Source organism: Dipodomys merriami, unplaced genomic scaffold (assembly GCF_024711535.1).
Source record: "Dipodomys merriami isolate MVZ:Mamm:240054 unplaced genomic scaffold, mDipMer1.0.p SCAF_2, whole genome shotgun sequence".
Classification (NCBI taxonomy): Eukaryota; Metazoa; Chordata; class Mammalia; order Rodentia; family Heteromyidae; genus Dipodomys; species Dipodomys merriami.
In genome coordinates, this window is record NW_027203381.1 from 48,368,519 (window position 1) to 48,388,225 (window position 19,707).

The following is a 19,707-nucleotide window of genomic DNA, read 5'->3' on the forward strand; positions in this document are numbered from 1 at the left end:
CCTTTTCGCACACATATTTTTGTGAGTTTGTAGCAGAGCAAGAGTATATGAAACTGTGGAACCCATAGTAAATCCCTGGAAAAGTCACAGAGAGTTCCTAAATTTAATGAGAATATTCCTGCTGAGAATTCCCAGCTAAATAAAAGGCTCATGCCTGAAATCCTAGCGACTCAGGAGGCTTAAATGTGATGATCAAGGCTAGAAACCAGCTCAGGCAGACAAACCTTTTTTTTTTTTTAATTTTATTTTATTTGTGAACATACTGTACAGAGGGGTTACAATTACATGGGCAAGATAATGCATACATTTCTTACCCAGCATTGCAGCCTCCTCCTTTGTTCACCCTTCACCTCCCTTCCCAGCCTCCCCCCCCAATCCTTCCCCCCCCCACTGACATTGTAAAGCTCCTTTTTGACATGACAATTTGTACTTCTCATTGTTGCAACAGGTCCACCTGAATCCTTAAATGACTTGTTTTTCCCCATCTCCTCCATAAGTTGTACTGACATCAAATATATTGAAAGCGGGGGTTATACTGTGGGAGAGGGACATACAAAGCAGCAAAGAAACAAACTTATAAATGCGTTAGAAACACATGCATGAAAGAAAAAAACATTAAAATACACATCTAAGGTTTCATTTTCCTGACATCACATTATCTGACCTTTACCGCTTGACTCACACATATACTAGATATTACAAATAAGGGAAACCATGGGACCTATGTTTCTTTGTGCGTGGCTTACTTGACTTAATATAATTTTTTCCAAGTTTTTCCATTTCCTAACAAATGGGGCAATGTCATTCTTTCTGATGGAGGCATAGAATCCCATTGTGTATATATACCACATTTTCTTGATCCATTCATCTACTGAAGGGCATCTGGGTTTGTTCCATATCTTAGCTATGGTAAATAATGCTGCAATAAACATAGTTGTGCTGGTAGCTTTAGTGTGGTCTTGTTTGTAAACATTTGGGTAAATGCCCAAAAGTGGGATTGCTGGGTCATAGGGGAACTCTATGTGAAGTCTTTTGAGGAACCTCCATACTGCTTTCCAAAGTGGTTGAACAAGTTTACATTCCCACCAACAATGAAGTAAGGTTCCCTTCTGTCCACATCCCCTCCAGCATCTGTTGTTGTTAGAGTTCTTGATTTTTGCCATTCTAACTGGAGTGAGGTGGTATCTCAATGTTGCTTTGATTTGCATTTCTTTTATGGCTAGGGATGTTGAACATTTCTTCATGTGTCTATTGGCCATCCTTCTTTCTTCTTCAGAGAAGTTTCTCTTTAAGTCTTTAGCCCACTTATTTATTGGGCAGTTGTTTCTTTGAGGATTTGTTGTTGGGGGATTAATATTTTGAGTTCCAAGTATATTTTAGATATGAGACCCTTGTCCGTTGTATGGCTAGTAAAGATCTTCTCCCAATCGGTGGGCTTTCTATTGATCTTGCTAGCTATGTCGTTTGCCATGCAGAAGCTCCAGGCAGACAAATCTTATCTCCAACTAACCTGCAAAAAGTTGAAGTAGAGCTATGGCTCAGATGGTAGAGTGTCAGCCTTGACTGAAAAAGCTTAGGGAGATCACAGTCACCATTGCAAGTCTCTGAGTTTAAGCCCTAGTGAAAGCAAATAGATCAAGGAACTTCACAACTTTGGTGGGGGGGAGGGAAGAAGAAGGATTGGGTGGGGAGAGGATGGGAAGGGATGAGAAGGGGAAACAAAGGAGGAGGCTACAGTGCTTGATAAGAAATGTACTCATTATCTTGCCCATGCAATTGTAACCCCTCAGTACAGTATTTTCACAATAAAAAAAAAAAACAAACAAAAACAAAGTAGATCAACAGATAGCAAAGTAGATAGACAGATAGCAGACTTCTGCCCACTAACCCAAGATGAAAGAATAGAGACAAAGAGGGTTCCTTCTGGAGAAGTCAGGATTTGGTGACTTGGAAAGTCTGGAAGAGACTGTGCTTTTTCCTGGAGTCAGTTTAGAATTAGGAGGGAATCTCTCTGCAGGCAGAGAGATGAGAAGATACCAGCCTCATACTGAAGTCCTTGTGTAGTCCAAGGACTTTAGGAAAACAGGAAAAATAAATATACACATACTAGACCAGGTGGTAGTGTAGAATAATTTCTGCATTCAATATTTTCTTCACTTGTATCTTCATTGTTCAGCTTTGTTTGCCACGTAGACTTCCTAGAAGTTATTTTTTTAACTAGAAATGTTCATTTTGTCCTACAGCAAATGAACTAGAAAAACTGACTCTTTGAGGGAAGTTAGTGTTATAATTTATATTATTGAAGAGCTCCTTTGCAAATCAAGTAATAATTTTCATGGTTTGTTCATTTTGTGAGAGCAATTCTTAACACGTTGAATACAAATTCTAGGCATTTGAAAGACACCATGTACATCCACCTAATTCTCTCATTTCCTAAGGAAAAAATTTATGCCTCCCTCCTCAAATTAACTTAAAGTAAATTAATTCATTTGTTAGCAGAATTAGATGAAAGCCTAGACCAATGTATTGTCTTAACACTTCACAAAAGCAATCTCCAGAGGGTGGTTGACCTTTATCAATGCTGTGTGAGTCTGATGGTGTTCGTGTTTAACTTCTCCCACAGCTGACATCTAATAAGGGACAGGTGGTATTTAGACTTTGTCCTTGACCCTTTACTCATGCTCTTACACACAGATACATACTGGGAAAGTCTGGTTGGAAAAGCCAACCAAATAAATGGTCCAACCACCCTGAACACACCACACTCCATAGGACACATGTAAGGGGTCTGCTCCAAGACTGCAGGACTCCCAGCTGACAGACAGCAGCTTGTCAACCCATTTCAGTAGTTTACAGCCAATGGAAAGTCTCTGATAAGAGGAAGTAAGATATTCCTTCCTGCTATCTCTCCTTTCTTCCCTGGCCCTCCCCTCCTCTTGCATTTGATTTTATATTACTTGTAAACATTTATCATCACCCTGTAAAACTGTTGTACTACCTGTGTACAGGGCAGAAGTTCTAAAATAATTGATTTTTAGCTAAACAGAATGGTAGCATGCACTTTACAACTGTGTTAAGAGGTTGTATTCACTAAGACAGAAGGTCTGTGTAAGTACAGGTTCAATCATCACACAGACAAGAGAGCCCAAGGTGAGAGGAGTTAGGCATCCTGTCATGTGCTTCTTACTAGGAATTGTAGGTAGCTGAACTAAAAAACACTTGAATTATGTAATTGTTCTAGGGAATTGTGGTGCTTCTCTGTTACTTCGGGGAAAAGATGCATCTCATCTTCTAGAAGAATTTGCTAGAAGGATTTTTCATCTAATTGGAATTCAGTTTGTAAAAGCTATTGTCAAGGTTTAGTTTTTTCTCACCAGGAGAAACCAGTGAGAGGAAATTACATGAAATGTTCATTATTCTAGCAAATTTAAATGTCTTAATGTTTTAAAAGGTCCATCCTTCAAGGTTTCTCTCATACTTCTGAGGTTATTGAAAATTAAAGACCTTGGAAGTGCGTGGGCAGATGCCTTTGGTCTGTTCCTCAATGGGTGAGGCCCTCATTCTTGCAGGCATTTTTGAAATTTCTCATTTCCATCTTATCCTTGTTTATTATTTACTTTTAGAAATGACTTGTAGCTCCAAAAGCCTTGGTTTTCTTTATTTCACTCCCTTTCTTATGTCATCTCTGACTGAACATGGTCCATGGCAAAGGAATGTAAGGCAACATTACTAAATATGAATCACCACAAAAGAGTGTTGGTGACTTGACAAAACTTCATGCATTCACACATATGCCATGGAAGAAATAAATACAGTGACTATGTCTTTGTAAACCTACAGTCAATATAATTTCATTTCTCATGACAGCCAAGTTAATGTTCTGCAAAACTATCTTCAGTTACAGGTTTTATTGTCTGACTTATAAACAGTAAAATTGTCACATATTTTAAAAATTAGAATGAATTTTGGTTCTCTCAGTAAACTGTTAGTTTTATATAGAGCCAATGACTCATATCTGTAATCCTAGCTACTCAAGAGACTTATGTCTGAGCATTTGATTTTGAAGCCAGCCTAAGCAGGAAGAAGTCTCTTACTTTCAAATAACTACCAAAAAGCTAGAAATGGAGGTGTGTCTCAAGTGATAGAACACCAGGCTTGAACAAAAAAGCTAAGAGACAGTGCTTAAGCTCTGAATTCAAGCCCCAGTACTGGTACAAAATAAACTAGTCAGTGAGTGAATGAATTTAATAACCTGTTCATTAAGCAAGAGAGAACTGAGGAAGAAGACTGAGTGTCTACTGGCATCACATACGTATTATTGTATATTTTCTATTTCAGGGTGTTTTCTACTTCATATACAGTTCTATGTAATGAAGGTAGCATGTATCAGTTCCATTATCATAATATGTCATCAACAATTATATTTTTTTCTAGTGTCTATCAAATAGTTGTTGAGGAAGAGCGTCCTCGAAGAACTAAGAAGACAACAGAAATCTTAAAGTGCTACCCAGTGCCCATTCACTTCCAGAATGCATCCATATTGAACTCACAGTACTACTTTGCTGCTGAATTTCCAGCAGACAGCCTCCAAGCTGCTCAGCCTTTCACAATTGGTGATAATAAGACATACAATGGATATTGGAACACCCCCCTCCTTCCCCATAAAAGCTACAGAATTTATTTCCAAGCTGCTAGTAGAGCCAATGGGGTAAGTTTTATAAATGACTGTTTATTTAGGCTATTTGGAATTATTAATGTGAACCTTGGTTAAGTAAGATAGTAGGAGAAAATGAAGTCATACAAGTCACACAAAGTGTGAATTTCCTTGTAAATAATTTTATCATTTTCAACTAGAGAAATTTGTGGAAGAAATGAATATACCTATTTATTTTTGGTTGGGAAAGCATATTGTCAAAGTGATTATTTTAATTTTTAGATTTTCTTATTACCAAAAGTTGGCTAGTCATTCTTAGCTTAGGTTACTATTTTACAGGAAAATACTATAGCTATAACACATATGTTGAGCTCATTTACAATTTTTGTGAGATCCACATCTGTCTTTTCATCATATTCTGCCTCATTTCCTTAGCTCCAAAGCCTTTATGCTAAAAAAAAAAAAAAGTAGATAGCTATGGCTATGTTTGAGGCCTTTTTTCTTGTAAAATGATAAGACAGAACCAAAATATATCATTTTCAAAGTTTTCTCCCTTTCTGTTTAGATTAACCTAGGACTTTGAGAAAACTTTAGAGTCATCTCAGATAACAAATGTGATGACTGATATTCTGTGATGATGTCTCCCCTTCAAAACATAGATCTGGGTTTCATGGTCCACTTGACCTTTATCAGAAAAAGTGGGGAAAATCCAGGATGCAGAAGACCTGCAAGCACAGGTCTTAAGTAGGAATCTGAACCTAGAGCCACCAGGAAAGACATTTCATGTGTTGCTCCTCCTGTTCATCCTGTCTGGAAATGTCTACCACCAATGGTCCTGGAGCTAGAACATGTATCCAAGCATAGTTCACACAATAATTATCACATGTTAGTAGCTATACTTGGAAAAATGATGTTTCCTTATCCATATTACTCAACTGGAACTACATTTGCATTACTGAAAATAAAATATGAATAATAACTTTACCTCTTTATATTTGCTACAGGAAACCAAAATTGACTGTGTCAGAGTGGCCACAAAAGGTAGGTTGAAATGTGGGATGATCTCCTGGTTTATATTTTTCAAAATTTATCTGCTACTGTGTTCCAAAACCTCTTGAAATATAAATTCATTGAATTTAAGTATGTATGTGTATTTGTATGTAAAGGTATCATGGAAACTTACAAAGTTTATATTGACTATTAGATGTACACTTTTCTTAAATGAAAAACTACTGCTTTGTTCCAAGTAGTTTTTCATGGTTATCTTTCAAAATTCATTTTAAATGGTATTACTTTTTATATGATGGCAGTATGCATGTTTTAAGCCACAGCATAGTAGCTGCTAAAAGTGCATTCAGTAAATTTTCATATACAAAGAAATAAAATATCTCCATCCCCCTTGTGTGGCCTAGACTGCCCCCAAGTTCCTGGGCCCAAGTGATCATCCCTCTTGATGATAGCTAGGATTACAAATTACACCACTGTGCCAATCACACCTGCTGTTTTCCAGCAGTGGTGGAGTTGTAATAACGCTGAAAGTCTGCATAGACTTTTTGTCAATGCTGATGCTTGTTTATTAACCTGCAGCTGGTTACCATTACTGTGGAACTTGCTTCCAGGCCTGCTTAAAAACCTAACATATGTGACAGAGGATGAGCATTGAGAGTAGATAGGATGACTGCATGCCTTCTTCATGCAGCCAGCACTCCCTAAGGAAATATCTCATTGACTTTATAGCAACACCTGACCATCACATACAGAAGAGTATGAGAAAGTAACTGGGATTACAGGCATGCACCACCATGCTCTTCACTATTTAGATATATTTTTAAATAGTTGACTTTTTATAGCATGTCATGTCTTAAGTTCTTTTATAGGAATTAATTAGTAATGAATTGAATGGAATTATAACTTTGATTATGTTTCATACATGTACTAGCAACTATTACCAGAATATTCAGAACCCCCAAACCAAGTATCCATGTAGATCCATCTTAGATCCTTAGGTCATGGCTGTGCTTGAATAGGACTTTTTGAAATATTATATTATGTCATTCAGTTTCCCTTATGGTCTGAAAGGTTACTCTAATTCCAAGTGCCTAATTTATAATGCCTTATGTTTAACATCACAGCTGAAAGTTTTGAAATCAAGTTCATATATACATGTGTTCTCATGTATTTCTTCACTATGACTAAGAAAAGGGAGACAAGTGCTGCTACTCTTTTTAAAACATTTTTACGTACTTATTTTTGCGTGTTTGTGCTGGTCCTGAGGCTTGAACTCAGGGCCAAACACTTTCCCTTAACTTTATAATTTAAGGCTAGCACCTTACCACTTTAACAGCTCTTCTTCAGGCTTTTTTAATGGTTAATTAGAGGTAAGAATCTCACATATATTTTTGCCCAGGCTGGCAAACATATACTTAGATCTTGCCTCCTGAGTAGCTAGGATTGCAGGCATGAACTATTGACCCATGGCCTTACTCTTATTTTTAAGGTGAAGAAAAATGGACTTGGGGCATGAATTGTTTTATCAGGGTCTCTCTTCTAATAATCTGTGGATCAGGGCTTGGTCCCAAGCACTTGGACTCAGGGTGTCTTCACCTTCATCTCATGCTTAAAGCCCAGCCTTATACTAGAACACAGTATGAGCATCTGACCTTGAGTCACTGCTCAGTTTACTGGGGGAAAAAAAACAGTGAAGTACCTGTCATTTACATAGTTAAACAATTATATAAATAACAAATCAGTGTATATGAAAGCCTTATAAGTTTGGAGTTTTCACAATGGGTTTAATTTAGATGGTGATTTGGATCATTTTCTCCCATCAGTCAGAGTCCATCAATATTATCATTTGTTTTTCAGTTCACCGAAGTATGATTAGGCAAACGAATGACCTGATTCATGGAATATTCCCCATTTTGTATTTTCTGAGTCACTTGTAAACATTTACACAGCAACAAACTCTGGCCACATAACTTCATTGGGAAGGAAAGATAGGAAGAAAACTTTTATTCACTGCCTAACTTACTCATTTCTGCTTCATGCAAACACAGTAAGGTAGGAAATCTTAGGAACTAATCCTCCCGTGGGCAGATGACACTGTTGTATGAAGTTGTATTAAGTTCTACACGATCAGGTTCATTGACTCCCCTTTATGACACAATATATTGGCCACCACCTTTATAATGAGAAATTTTCCCTTCTATAAACTAAAAATTCCTTGTATAGCACAGGAAGCTATACATTCCATCCATCTTCACTGTTGAGTCAAAACAGAGGAATACGTAGATCTAGTAATGTCATTGGCATCATGTAACAAAAGATGTTTGAAATTCAAGAGTTCTGAAAACCCTGAGTGGGGGAGGGAGGAGTTGGGGTGGTGGGGAGGGAAGGGATGGTAGGGGAAAAACAAAGGAGGGGGTAACAATACTCCATAGGAAATGTACTCATGACCTTATTCATGTAACTGTAACCCCTCTGTATACTAATTTTACAATAAAACACATAAAAAAGATTGGACATAAACCAAAGGCCTTTTAAATAAAAGAACAATTAAAGAACCATAGTAGGGGCTAGGAAGGTGGCTCAGTGGTAGAGTGCTTGCCTTGCATGCATGTGGCCCTGAGTTCACTTCCTCAGCTTCACATAAGCAGAAAAAGCCAGAAGTGGCACTGTGGATCAAGTGGTAGAGCGCCAGCCTTGAGCTGATGAACTGAGGGACAGTGCCCAGGACCAGAGTTCAGGCCCCATGACTGACAAAAAAAAAAAAAAAAAAAAAAAAAAAGAACCATAGTAAAAGCCAGGTACCAGTGGATCACCTATAATCCTAGCTACTCAGGAAGCCACAACTGAGGATCATGGTTTGAAGCCAGTCAGTGCAGGAAAGTCCAAGAGACTCTTATCTACAATTAATCATCAAAAATACAGAAGTAGAGCTGTGGCTCAAGTGGTGGAGCACTAGCCTTAACCACAAAAATTCGAGAGTGCCAAAGCCCCAGGACCAGCACAAGGAAAAAAAAAACAAAAAACAAAAACCTGTAAATCAGATCTCCATACACCTAGTGAGTAATGGTCAGAACCTAGCAATAAAGGAAAACAAACTATTAAAAAAAAAAAAAAAACACCTGAGTGATTTCCCCCATACTGCTGATAGCATTGGTGGCTTGGTTGATTTTCGGATACTAAGCAATTCCCCTAAGTAGCACCTCCAATGCATAAAGATGTAAAAGCTCCCATGAAACAGCTTTTGACAACCATCTTCAAGCATGGAGGTGGATTTGTTTTACAGAGAAATACTTTGTAATTTTAAGTAAGGGTTGTGTCTTTAAAAATGTACTTGGTACTGTTTATAAATTAAATGTTGTGATTAATCCTACTCCAAACATCTACTGTTTATAAATTAAATGTTGTGATTAATCCTACTCCAAACATATATTTTGGTATTCATCATACCAAATATAAAACCTCATAAAAAATAGATACAGCAAAAATATACCTCAAGTGTATCTTACATATTTTTGAATTTTGAGGGTTGCCTATATTTTTATATATCCTCTTTCAATTTGTTCATACAGGTAAGATCCCTCTATATAGGCTCACATGGCAATAGGTTGATTGTTGACTAGAGACAAACATCACAAAATAGTCTCCCTTAAGATAAAAAAAGATACAAAACCAAAGACACCATATAATAAGGTATTTGTGATATTTGAATATGACCATTCTAATTCAAATCTATACCATGAAGTAAAAAACAGAGTTTTTCAATATTTTTTGTTGCTCCAAAATTTTTTTGTGTGTTTTTTAAATCATAATTGCATTTTTACAGTTGAATTCTTCCTCTCTCCCTCATTCTCCCTCCCTCCATCCATCCCTTCTTTCTTAAATTCCTTCTTTCCTTCCTTCTTTCCTTCCTTCTTTCCTTCCATCTTTCCTTCCATCTTTCCTTCCATCTTTCCTTCCTTCCTTCCTTCCTTCCTTCCTTCCTTCCTTCCTTCCTCCCTCCCTCCCCCTCTTTCTCTCCCTCCCTCTCTCTGTCTCTCTCTGTCTCTCTCTCTGTATCTCTGTCTCTCTCTGTCTCTCTCTCTCTCTCTGTCTTTCTCCTCTCTCCCTCTCTTTCCCTCTCTATCTTTCTTACTGGTTTGGGGGTTTGAACTATGGGCCTGGGCACTGTCCCTCAGCTCTTCAACTCAAGGCTTCTGCTCTACCACTTTGAGCCACAGCACTACCTCCAGTTTTCTGGTGGTTAATTGGAGATAAGAGTCTCATTACTTTCCTGCCCAGGCTGGTTTTGAACTGCAAGCCTCAGATCTCAGCCTCCTGAGTAGCTAGGATTACAGGTGTGAGGCCACTGGCACCTGGCCAGTTGTATTTTTTCATGATCATTTGATCCAATTGGTTTTATTTAACTTAATCTGTGTGTTTTATTTAACTTTTATGTTTATAGATCCCTTATTGTAACTGTAAAAGTAAAGCTATCATGAGTTTTAGAAGGCTTTATGGATGACCAGATGTAAACTGACAAGGTAGACTTACAAAAGTAAAGTCTATCTTTATAGTAAATTAAATGTTGCCTATGAAAGATGTTTACACATTGTAATCAACACAACAATAGGTTTAAACTGTGTATATTACATTAATCTTTGGCACAATATTGTCCATACTAAGATACCAAGTATGTCTGTCATTGACAATATAACTTTTGAGTTTTCCTGTTAGCTATTTACCTTAAAAATTCAACTTGAATGCCACATATGCAAAGTACATTAGTAAGCCTTCTAGCAAATTTGGAGACTTTGAGTTCATGAAAGTTTTGGAAGTTTTCTGTGTTTCTTTTTGTTGATTAGGGGTTGGTCATCCATGTTAATTTGTTCCTCTCCTAGCTGTCTGTCAGCTCACAGCAGAATAGTTGAAAGTCAAAACAAAATCTACATGCAAACACATATTAAATTCCTTTCAAAAGTACTGGGGAAATCAGACTGTAAACCTTTAACTGAAGAAAACATTATTTTTCCAACATTATATTTTAAGGATGTTCTGTGAAAAAGATGCCTTGCTATTTGTAAGTTTGGCATTTCATATTGGACTCAGATTTGTACTGAATGTGAATACATTTTGCTGGAAGACCTTGAGGAAACTGAAGGATTTCTATTGTTCTGATATAATTTCTAACTGTATTCAGAAATTTGAATGTTTCTTTTTTTTTTCTAATCACTAGGCTCTTGGAGAAGTTTCTCCAGAGTGTTTTTCTTTTCAATCGTTCAAAGAAATACCGTTTTTTAGACCATACTGCTACAGAATAAAAATGTGCTGATAAAAAAACTCAAAAGAATGTCTGTTGAGATGTAAAGCTAATTAAGATTCCTCCTAATTACTCATATTCAATATAAGAACAAACAGATTATGGGATGAAACCACTCATATATGCTAATCTGCTATTATTTAGGCTTTGGATTTAGAAATCAGAACATAGGCATGTAACATTCAGCGTATTACATTAAAATTACTTTCTTGACCTGACGCACTCTTTACAATTTGTATCCATGAATACATTGGGTTCCAAAACATAAGGAGCTACAAAAATCCATGTGCTCCCCAAATATATTCCACCCAAACTTATTTTTCATGGAACACAAGGGTTGAGGAAAACACTGTGGGAAAAGCTGCTTTAACCAATTCCAAAAACTCCTGAAATGTGCAGCTAAAATGATAATACATTCTTACTGATATTGTAAAGCAAAGATCAACAAACTTCTTATATCATGGATCAGGTAAAAAGTATTTGACTGATCCATCGACCTCTGGGTTATGGGCCCAGCACACTTCCGCTGCGTGACTCTGCTGCCCAATGTTTTTTTTTTTTTTTCTTTCATGCAATTGTTTCTAACTTATTTATAAGATGATTTCTTTGTTGCTTTGTATGTCCTTCCCCCACGGTATAACCCCTGCTTTCACTGTATTTGATGTTGGTATAATTTGTGGAGGGGAAGGGCAAAAATAAATCGTTTAAATAGGGATACAGGAGGACCCATTGCAACAATGAGATGTACAAGTCATTATGTCGAAAAATGAACTTTACAACTTTGGTGGGGGGGAGGATGGGAAGGGGTGGGAAGGGGAAACAAAGGAGGAGGCTATAATGCTTCATAAGAAATGTACTCATTATCTTGCCCATGTAATTGTAACCCCTCTGTACAGTATTTTCACAATTAAAAAAAAAGAAAACAAACATAAACTTAAATTAAAAAATGTATTTGACTGAGAAATAGCTCAGTGGGAGAGTCCTTTGGTTCCATCTCTAGCACTGAAATAAGCAAACTAATAAATAATATCCTATTTTAAGTTTCATGTGGTATGATTTCTTCTGCAACTACTCAGCTCTGCCTCTCTGGGAAAGAGCAGCCATGAGTGACACCTAAATAATTGAGTTTGGCCATGTTGTAATAAAATATTATTTTTAAAAACAAGTGATAGACCTACTGGACCATTTTTAAATTTTTTGGAATATAATCAAGTGTTTTAATTGAACTACCAATAATAGTCACAAACAATCACTCTATGAAGCTGAAAGCCAACACCAGAGATCTGCAAAGATCTTACAAAGATCCTTCCTGAAGCTTGGAATGCACATTTCATGTGGTAGAGCTCAGCTGCAGATTGTAGTTTTTGAGCTCTATTTTTAAATTTATTATTTATTAAATTAAATTATTAAATTTATTATTTATTTATGAATACTTGACGGTCTATAGCTGTTTCTAACTTGATATGTATGTATGTCCTGGCACTGGCGATAGAACTCAGGGCCTCGTGCTTTTACTTGGCCTTTTCACAGAAGACTGACGCTTCACCACTTAAACCACACTTCTACTTTTAGCTGTTTGTTAGTAAATTAGAGATAATTGGACTTTTCTTTCCCGCTGGCTTTGAACTATAATCCTCAGATCTCTGTCTCCTGAGTAGTTAGGATTACAGGCATGAGCTACCAGAACTCAGTTCAAATAACTTTTATTCATATAAAATATAGTATTTATTATTCATAGATGTATTATTTTTCTCCATAGTAGAGGTCAGATTTTCTGTGTAATGCAAAACTGCACAGGAATACAGCAGTAATTCCTGACCACTGAAAATGTTACATGCAGAACTTAGAGTTGGTGCCAAGTTTGTAACATGTCTGAGAAATAACATCTCACCACACACAACTTCCACCAGTGAGCAAAACTGAAAACGGTCATGTCTCAGGAAAGTTTATGTTGGGATGCATTGGGAACTCTGTTCTCTGACCTAACACCTTGTTCATCTCATAAAGCAAAACTAGAGTATATATACTCAATAATAAATACACAGATTACTACTGTATCGTTTTTAAGATTGGATGCTATAGTTGTCTGGTGATGAAGAACCACACCGTCTGAATGGTGCAGAGGGATATTTCAAAATATTATGCCACAGCAGTTTTGGGCTTAATTGTGTGCAGATGGTAGATGATCTATTTTCCTCAGTCACTGCCACACTTCTAATAGCCCCAGGCTGTTCTGTGTAAATTAGTAATCTTTCATGTAAGCCTGTTCTTAATTTTCCAGTATTTTTTCTTTGCATCATTTTCCAGCTGTACCATGTTAGAACTGATGTTTTAATTTTCTTTTTCTTTTTTTCAATATCTATGTGTCATAACTGTGAAGCACTTAAACCCAACCACGGAGCTGTGCAGGCAGGCCAAGACACCCACCTGGTCTGCTTCAAGAATCTGAAATCATTTATCTGATCTTGTGTTAACTAGGACAAATATAGGAAAGGCAATTAGAAGTTTCTATCTGGTCTTCAACCAAGACTTTGAGACACATTTTTATCTTCTTCATATAATAAATAAATAAAATTGCTGAGTAGAAATCTGCATGAAATTTAGTTATCAAGGAAACTGCTCTCCATAAAAATGTTTTTAGCAAGAGAAGCTAATATTCTTTTACAAAGGTGATGTTAGCAAGAAAGAAAATATTGTGACTTCAGCAATATAATTTTAGGTAAGCTAATACAATGTAAAAGCTTAAAGTTTGAATCATCAGAATTAGCAATGAATCTTTATACAAAGCACTCAGTTGCATTAAGTCTTCAGCTTAATGTAGGACTAACATTTTTTATATTTTGTTCTATCTTTTTTTTTATTCTTCAGTAGCTCTTTCTAAGATCTCAGCCAAAACCTGTGTCAGTTAGAAATCCTGCTGCCTGACTACAGCTTAAGAGGAAAGAATTCTGAAAATTCAACACCTTGCTATGTTTTATTCCCTCTCTTTTATCTTTTTCTTTCTGTGGTTGTTGGAACAAAGTTGAGACAATTTGATATGCTGATGGCGATTCTTCTTGCTAGCCTAGTTCAGTCTGGCTTTTTTTTCCCTCATGCATGCTGACCTGGAAATCCTCCTTTGCCTTAGCTGCGATAATCGTGACTCAGCTTACAACACCTTACATTCGCATCGCCCCAGCTGCAGGCGACGGCCAACTAACAGGTCAGATGTTCAAGTATAGATGAGTCATCTTGCCCATTTCCTGCTCATTTTTCTCAGCTTTGTTTCCCCTCTACATTTCCTCCTTTGCTTAAGGCCTGCTTACAATGTTTCAGACCCTTGATACAGACCTGTGCTCCCATTAAATTAAGTGATATGCTTGGCCTCTTCTGTGTGCACATTTATATCCATGCATTAAGTAACAACCCCACTGCATGTTTTCATTGTGTGTTTGGTCTGTTGGTATGTTTCTTTCTAGCCTAATGTTATATAGAAATGAAATTTGCTGCTTCTGCAATAGCAATGACATCAATTGATAGGATTACAGGCAAAATACTTAAAGATGTATGCCTACTTTTCCAAGTTAACCTAAAAAGCCATTGAGATTTGAAAATGAGAGGTTTCTTTTCATCTCATCTCACAAGGTTGAGTTGCCACATACATTAGCAATATATATCTTACCTGCCAATGTTACAAAATGAAGCCACCCAAAGCTGTTCATGGTGATACTGTTCAGACAGCTTTTGTGTATGTAGAATGATTACAGAGTTGATGATTGCAAAGCCACTTATACAGAGCAGTAGCATATCTGCAAGTCAGTGCAAATGCATTGAATAATTTAGGGAAGTTTAGAAAAATGAATGGCTTAGACCTAAATTGAGCACGTCTTTTACATCAAGAGAAATGAGGCCAGACATAATAGCTCATATCTATAATCCCAACTACTCAGATCTGAAAGATCTCAGTACAAGGCTGACATGGGCAAAAACTTATCAAGACCCGATCTCAATCAATAACTCATCTATGGTGGCATATATGTAAGGTCAACTATCCAGCAGGCATATGTAGGAGAATTGAAGTTTGAGGTCAGCTCAGGTAAAAATGTAAGGCCTTACCTGAAAAATAACTAAAGCTAAAGAAGGTACAGCAGCTTCCTAGCAAGTGTGATGCCCTGAGATCAAATACCAGGACTGCGAGAGAGAGAGAGAGAGAGAGAGAGAGAGAGAGAGAGAGAGAGAGAGAGAGAGAGAGAGAGAGAGAGAGAGAGAGAGAGAGAGAGAGAGTGAGAGAGAGAGAGAGAGAGAGTGAGAGAGAGAGAGAGAGAGAGAGAGAGAGAGAGAGAGAGAGAGAGAGAGAGAGAGAGAGAGAGAGAGAACCTCAAAAGATGTATGGAAATCTGTAGGCGCATATAAGAGAAGAGTCCATTAAATTACTCCATATCCAAGGTGAGTGATTAGTGAATTTCAGAAAATTTCATCCTGCAGTAAAAGCAAATTATTGTCAAGATTTCTAATCTAATCACGTAGTGAGGAGTCAAAATTTTGGTTTCAGTACCTGAGATCTTACGGGTTATTGCATGTAGTTTAGATATGATTAAAGCTCCATAGGAAATAATTTTCTCAGTATTTCCACTCAGCATTTTTTTGTGTGTATGTATGAAACTAGTATATATTATCTGGAAAACTTAAAAGAAATCATTCATGTTAGGCAGGGCAGGCTTATACCTGTGATTGATCCTAGGTATTTGAGAGGCTAAGATGGAGAGGATTTCAGTTTGAGGCCAGAAGATCATTTTTCAACTTATGCTACGTGTGGTGGCATGTTTCTGTCACCCCAGCTGTGGGGGAGGCTGAGATTGAGATCATGGAGATCATGATTCTACACTAGTCTAGGCGGAGACATCCACAAGATTCCCTGTCTGTGGAAGAAGCTGGCCATGGAGGCATGTACCTGTCATGCTAGCAGTGATAGGAAGATCATAGTCCAGCTCATGCCTTGGCAGGAAGTAAAAACCTATCTCAAAAATAACCAGTTTGTGGTAGAGGTTGGGGTTAGGGGAGTAAGGCTTGGCTCAGCAGTAGAATGCCTTCCTAGCAAGCACAAGACCCTGAGTTCAAACTCTAATAACATACACACACACATACACAAAACACATAGTAAAATACAGAAAAGGAAATGACACTGTGGCTCAAGTGGTAGAGCATTAAACTTGAGCTGAATTGCTCCAGGACAGCACCCAGACCCAGATTTCAAGCCCCAAGACTAACAACAAAAAAAGTCTCTGCATATAAAGTATAGTTCCAATCTTTCACATTTCTCTGTACATCACCTTGACAATAAAAAAATTTTGTCATAAATTGTCAGTTCTGTAAGATTATTTTAGAAGAACTAAGACAGGAATATTATAGGCTGATTGGATAAGATAAAGAAATGTAGAACAATTCTGCATCCCTCTCTACTAGCATTCTGGGACAGCTTTCTGGTTCTCTATTTTAGGGCCTTACCCTTGTAAGTTATTCTGATATATCTATTGCCTTTGCTTTCAAGTTTCTTTTTAAGCATTTTTTTAACTGATAAAGTTTTGACTCTTCCTTATCCAGAACATCTGACACACCCCTTTCATCAGTAAAAGTAGCAGTGAGATGCTGTCTTTCTTAATAAAGGTCCTCTCTCAAACCTTTACATTTAAGGGCTGACTGCTGACATTATGTTGATAGGAGTAGGTGACCATCTATATGGTTCTTTCTGATCCTTCCACAAATCTAAACCTTTTCCCCCTATTATATATGAGTTGTCACCAGTGTTGGCAACAGGTTATTAAAATTAAGAAATACCAGTGGATAGCCTCTGTCTCAGGCTTTACCTATAATCTGTTGTCATCAAATGAATTTATTAGGCATGAAGGAAGGAATGCTTCTGGATATAGCTTCCTCTCTAAAATGTGTAAGATAACCTCATAGAGAAGCTTCATTCATAAAGTTCTCAGAACTATTACTAGGAACTAGTCTGTGAAGGTCATACGCATCCATGTAGCATATGACCACCATTCCTGTAAGGGCTGTAGGTATTTTGCAGCATTGACTTTGGTTTATTAGGGATTAAAATGATAAAGGGTCAAAATAAGCCTCCAAAACCCATTAAAAAGGCAGCTTCTACTCTTTCTCCCATATTTGCTCCTGACTTTAATGACAGTTCATCTTATACAGGTACATTCACACTCCAGCAATATTTCTTTTGCATTTTCCATCTATATCAGCCATCAACTTGGATAACAGTAATACTGTCTTTTTAAAAATAGATTTATTCTAGAATCATACTGCAAGCCTTAGACCTCATCCATTCAATCATTTACTGACATTTATTAAGCCCCTTCAGTGTACCAGGTATGGATCGACAACTCTTATTTAAGCATTTTAACGTTATAGGGTTGTCCAGACATCTTGGTATATTTGCATTAGTCTTATCATCAGCAATGTACACATACTCTCGTGACTGAAAAATTTAGCTAAGAAAATATAATGATTTATAACTGGTGGGGGAAAACAGACACATGCTGGGCACCTGTTCCCAGCCCTGTGGATTGTGGTGGGCACATAAAAGTGCTCATTTGTGAGACTCCTTGAGTGAATGGCCCACTTACCAGTGCTTCCACAGAAGGAGCTCTGCTGACAGCCTACCAGCAGATGCCCCAGGCATCCCTGTGTTACACTAGAGAGTGTCCCTTCAACATCTGTCCTGCTGAACATCATTCCCCACCAAACATCTAAGTTTAACTGAAATGAAAGTTTTAGAAGCTCAGACTCTAGTGACACTACTCACTATGTAAGATGATCTCTGATTCTGATTGGTACCTGCTAAATTGACTTTATTTCCCATTGATGGGATTAACCTCTAGTTTGAAAACACACTTTGCTGATGCACTAAATTTAGGAGAAGTTGAAAGGGAGCAGAAAGTCTTCTCAGAAAGAACATCCTATCTACCTCAGAACTCCTTCTCTGGAAAGTGCACACTTAGAAAGTGCAAGTGCTTCTCATCTCCTCTGCCCCATTTCCTTCATCTTGGGATTCTTTGTTCATTAATATTAAGAAGAAAATAGAAAGCTAAATATTCTATAAATTTCCATTTAAGAATTTTAAACTTAATAAATATATTTAGGCTATTTATAGTCAGATATTTATATTTATAATTTAATAACCAAGCCAACTCTGAGATGTTGTGGAAAATTATTTGTGTAAACAAAACTTATCCCTCACTTGTTTGACCCATACATTTAATATGATAACATCTGTAGTTCAGAATATTTATGAACAAGATGACTTCTGTTATTCAAATACACACAGTTCTTTCAGAGTCTATGGGATTTCTTGCTAGTTATACAATTATTGGAGAGAGAGAGAGAGAGAGAGAGAGAGAGAGAGAGAGAGAGAGAGAGAGAGAAACAAGCTAGTAATTATGCCTAGCTGAAGGTTCGAGAGAATAGACTTTATGCAGTAACTGCTTATAGTAGGTACTCCATTCTGATTTGTAAATAAGGTGGTAACTAGGCTTTTTTTTTTTAGTTGTGAGGCTTGAACTCTAGGCCTGAGTGCTGTCCCCGCAGCTCTTCAGCTCAAGGCTAGCACTCTACCACTTAAGCCACAGAGACTCTTCTAGTTTTCTGGTGGTTTATTGGAGATAAGAGTTTCATGGAGGAAGTGGCGCTGTAGCTCAAGTAGTAGAGTGCTCGCCTTGAGCTGAAGAGCTGAGGGACAGCGCCCAGGCCCAGAGTTCAAGCCCCACGACCGACAAAAAAAAAAAAAAAAAAAAAAAAGAGTTTCATGGACTTGCCTGCCCAGGCTGGCTTTGAACCTCGATCCTCAGATCTCAGCCTCCTGAGTTGCAAGGATTACAGGATTGAGCCACCAGCATCCAGCTTAACTGGGCTTTTTAAAGAAAGAAGATAGGTGCAGAGAGTGGGACTAATGAAGGCCTAGGAAAGCCAGGGAAGAAACTATTGTAGAAAGCCAGAAGGAGATTGTCCTATGAGAAACCCATCTATGTTTGTTGCTTGTGTTTATTGATGTCAGGCCCTGCCCTTCTTCAGAGGCAGTAGACAGATGTGGAGGCATTGGCAGAAGTTACTTCAATTCTTCTGGAATTCCCATGCAGGCTTGTTAAGGGGCCTAGAGCTACCTGGCAATGAGGCTTAAACATTTGAAACCAAGTCAGTATTTTGTTCCAATCTCTATAGGCCTCAGTTGAGGCCTAGCCAAGAAGTTTACCCACTGGGGAATGACTGTAGAATTTTGTCATGGAGAAAACATTGGCAGTCTAATAGCAAAGTCAACATGAACTGCAACCAAAGGAATTTCCTTTTTTCCTTAATGTGTTTCTTAACTATAGAGATATAGAGAGGGTTTGGGTTTTTTTTAATAATATAAATTTAAGACTGGACAGGACAAAACTTGTTTCCCTTGAGGAAGCAAAGAAAGGTCAGTATTCACAGAGAAACTCTGTGCTCTGGTGTGGTGCAGAGCTGGCTGGCCACATCCATTGTTCACCATGCCTCATCCCCTGAGGGAGAATATGCTCCCTCTTAAATGGGAAAAGGACAGCCTAAAGGATAGTGCACATGTGTACCGGCCTGGAATTCCCTATTCAACCAACTTAGGACTTGGATTTGCCACCAGGCTTTGTGATGGGAACCTGGGGTGTTCTTCCATCTTTCTTTACCTTGTCATCCCAGTGGCTCCTCCAGTCCTTGCCTGAGTCCAACCCTTCCCTGACAC

At 37.7% G+C, this 19,707-nt stretch overlaps 1 protein-coding gene across 13 annotated transcripts in view; it reads left to right on the forward strand.

The window, feature by feature from the left end:
- Ptprm (protein tyrosine phosphatase receptor type M) overlaps positions 1-19,707 on the forward strand; it is an 832,110-nt gene that overhangs the window by 513,719 nt on the left and 298,684 nt on the right. For 7 of the 13 annotated variants that reach the window (XM_070029553.1, XM_070029556.1, XM_070029555.1 and 4 more), the window contains 3 exons: positions 4,435-4,708; positions 5,659-5,695; positions 14,086-14,160. In XM_070029553.1, coding sequence (XP_069885654.1) covers positions 4,435-4,708; positions 5,659-5,695; positions 14,086-14,160 — 386 coding nt within the window. The remainder of the gene's footprint in view (positions 1-4,434; positions 4,709-5,658; positions 5,696-14,085; positions 14,161-19,707) is intronic. The other 6 variants (XM_070029557.1, XM_070029561.1, XM_070029559.1 and 3 more) reach the window with 1 other exon arrangement.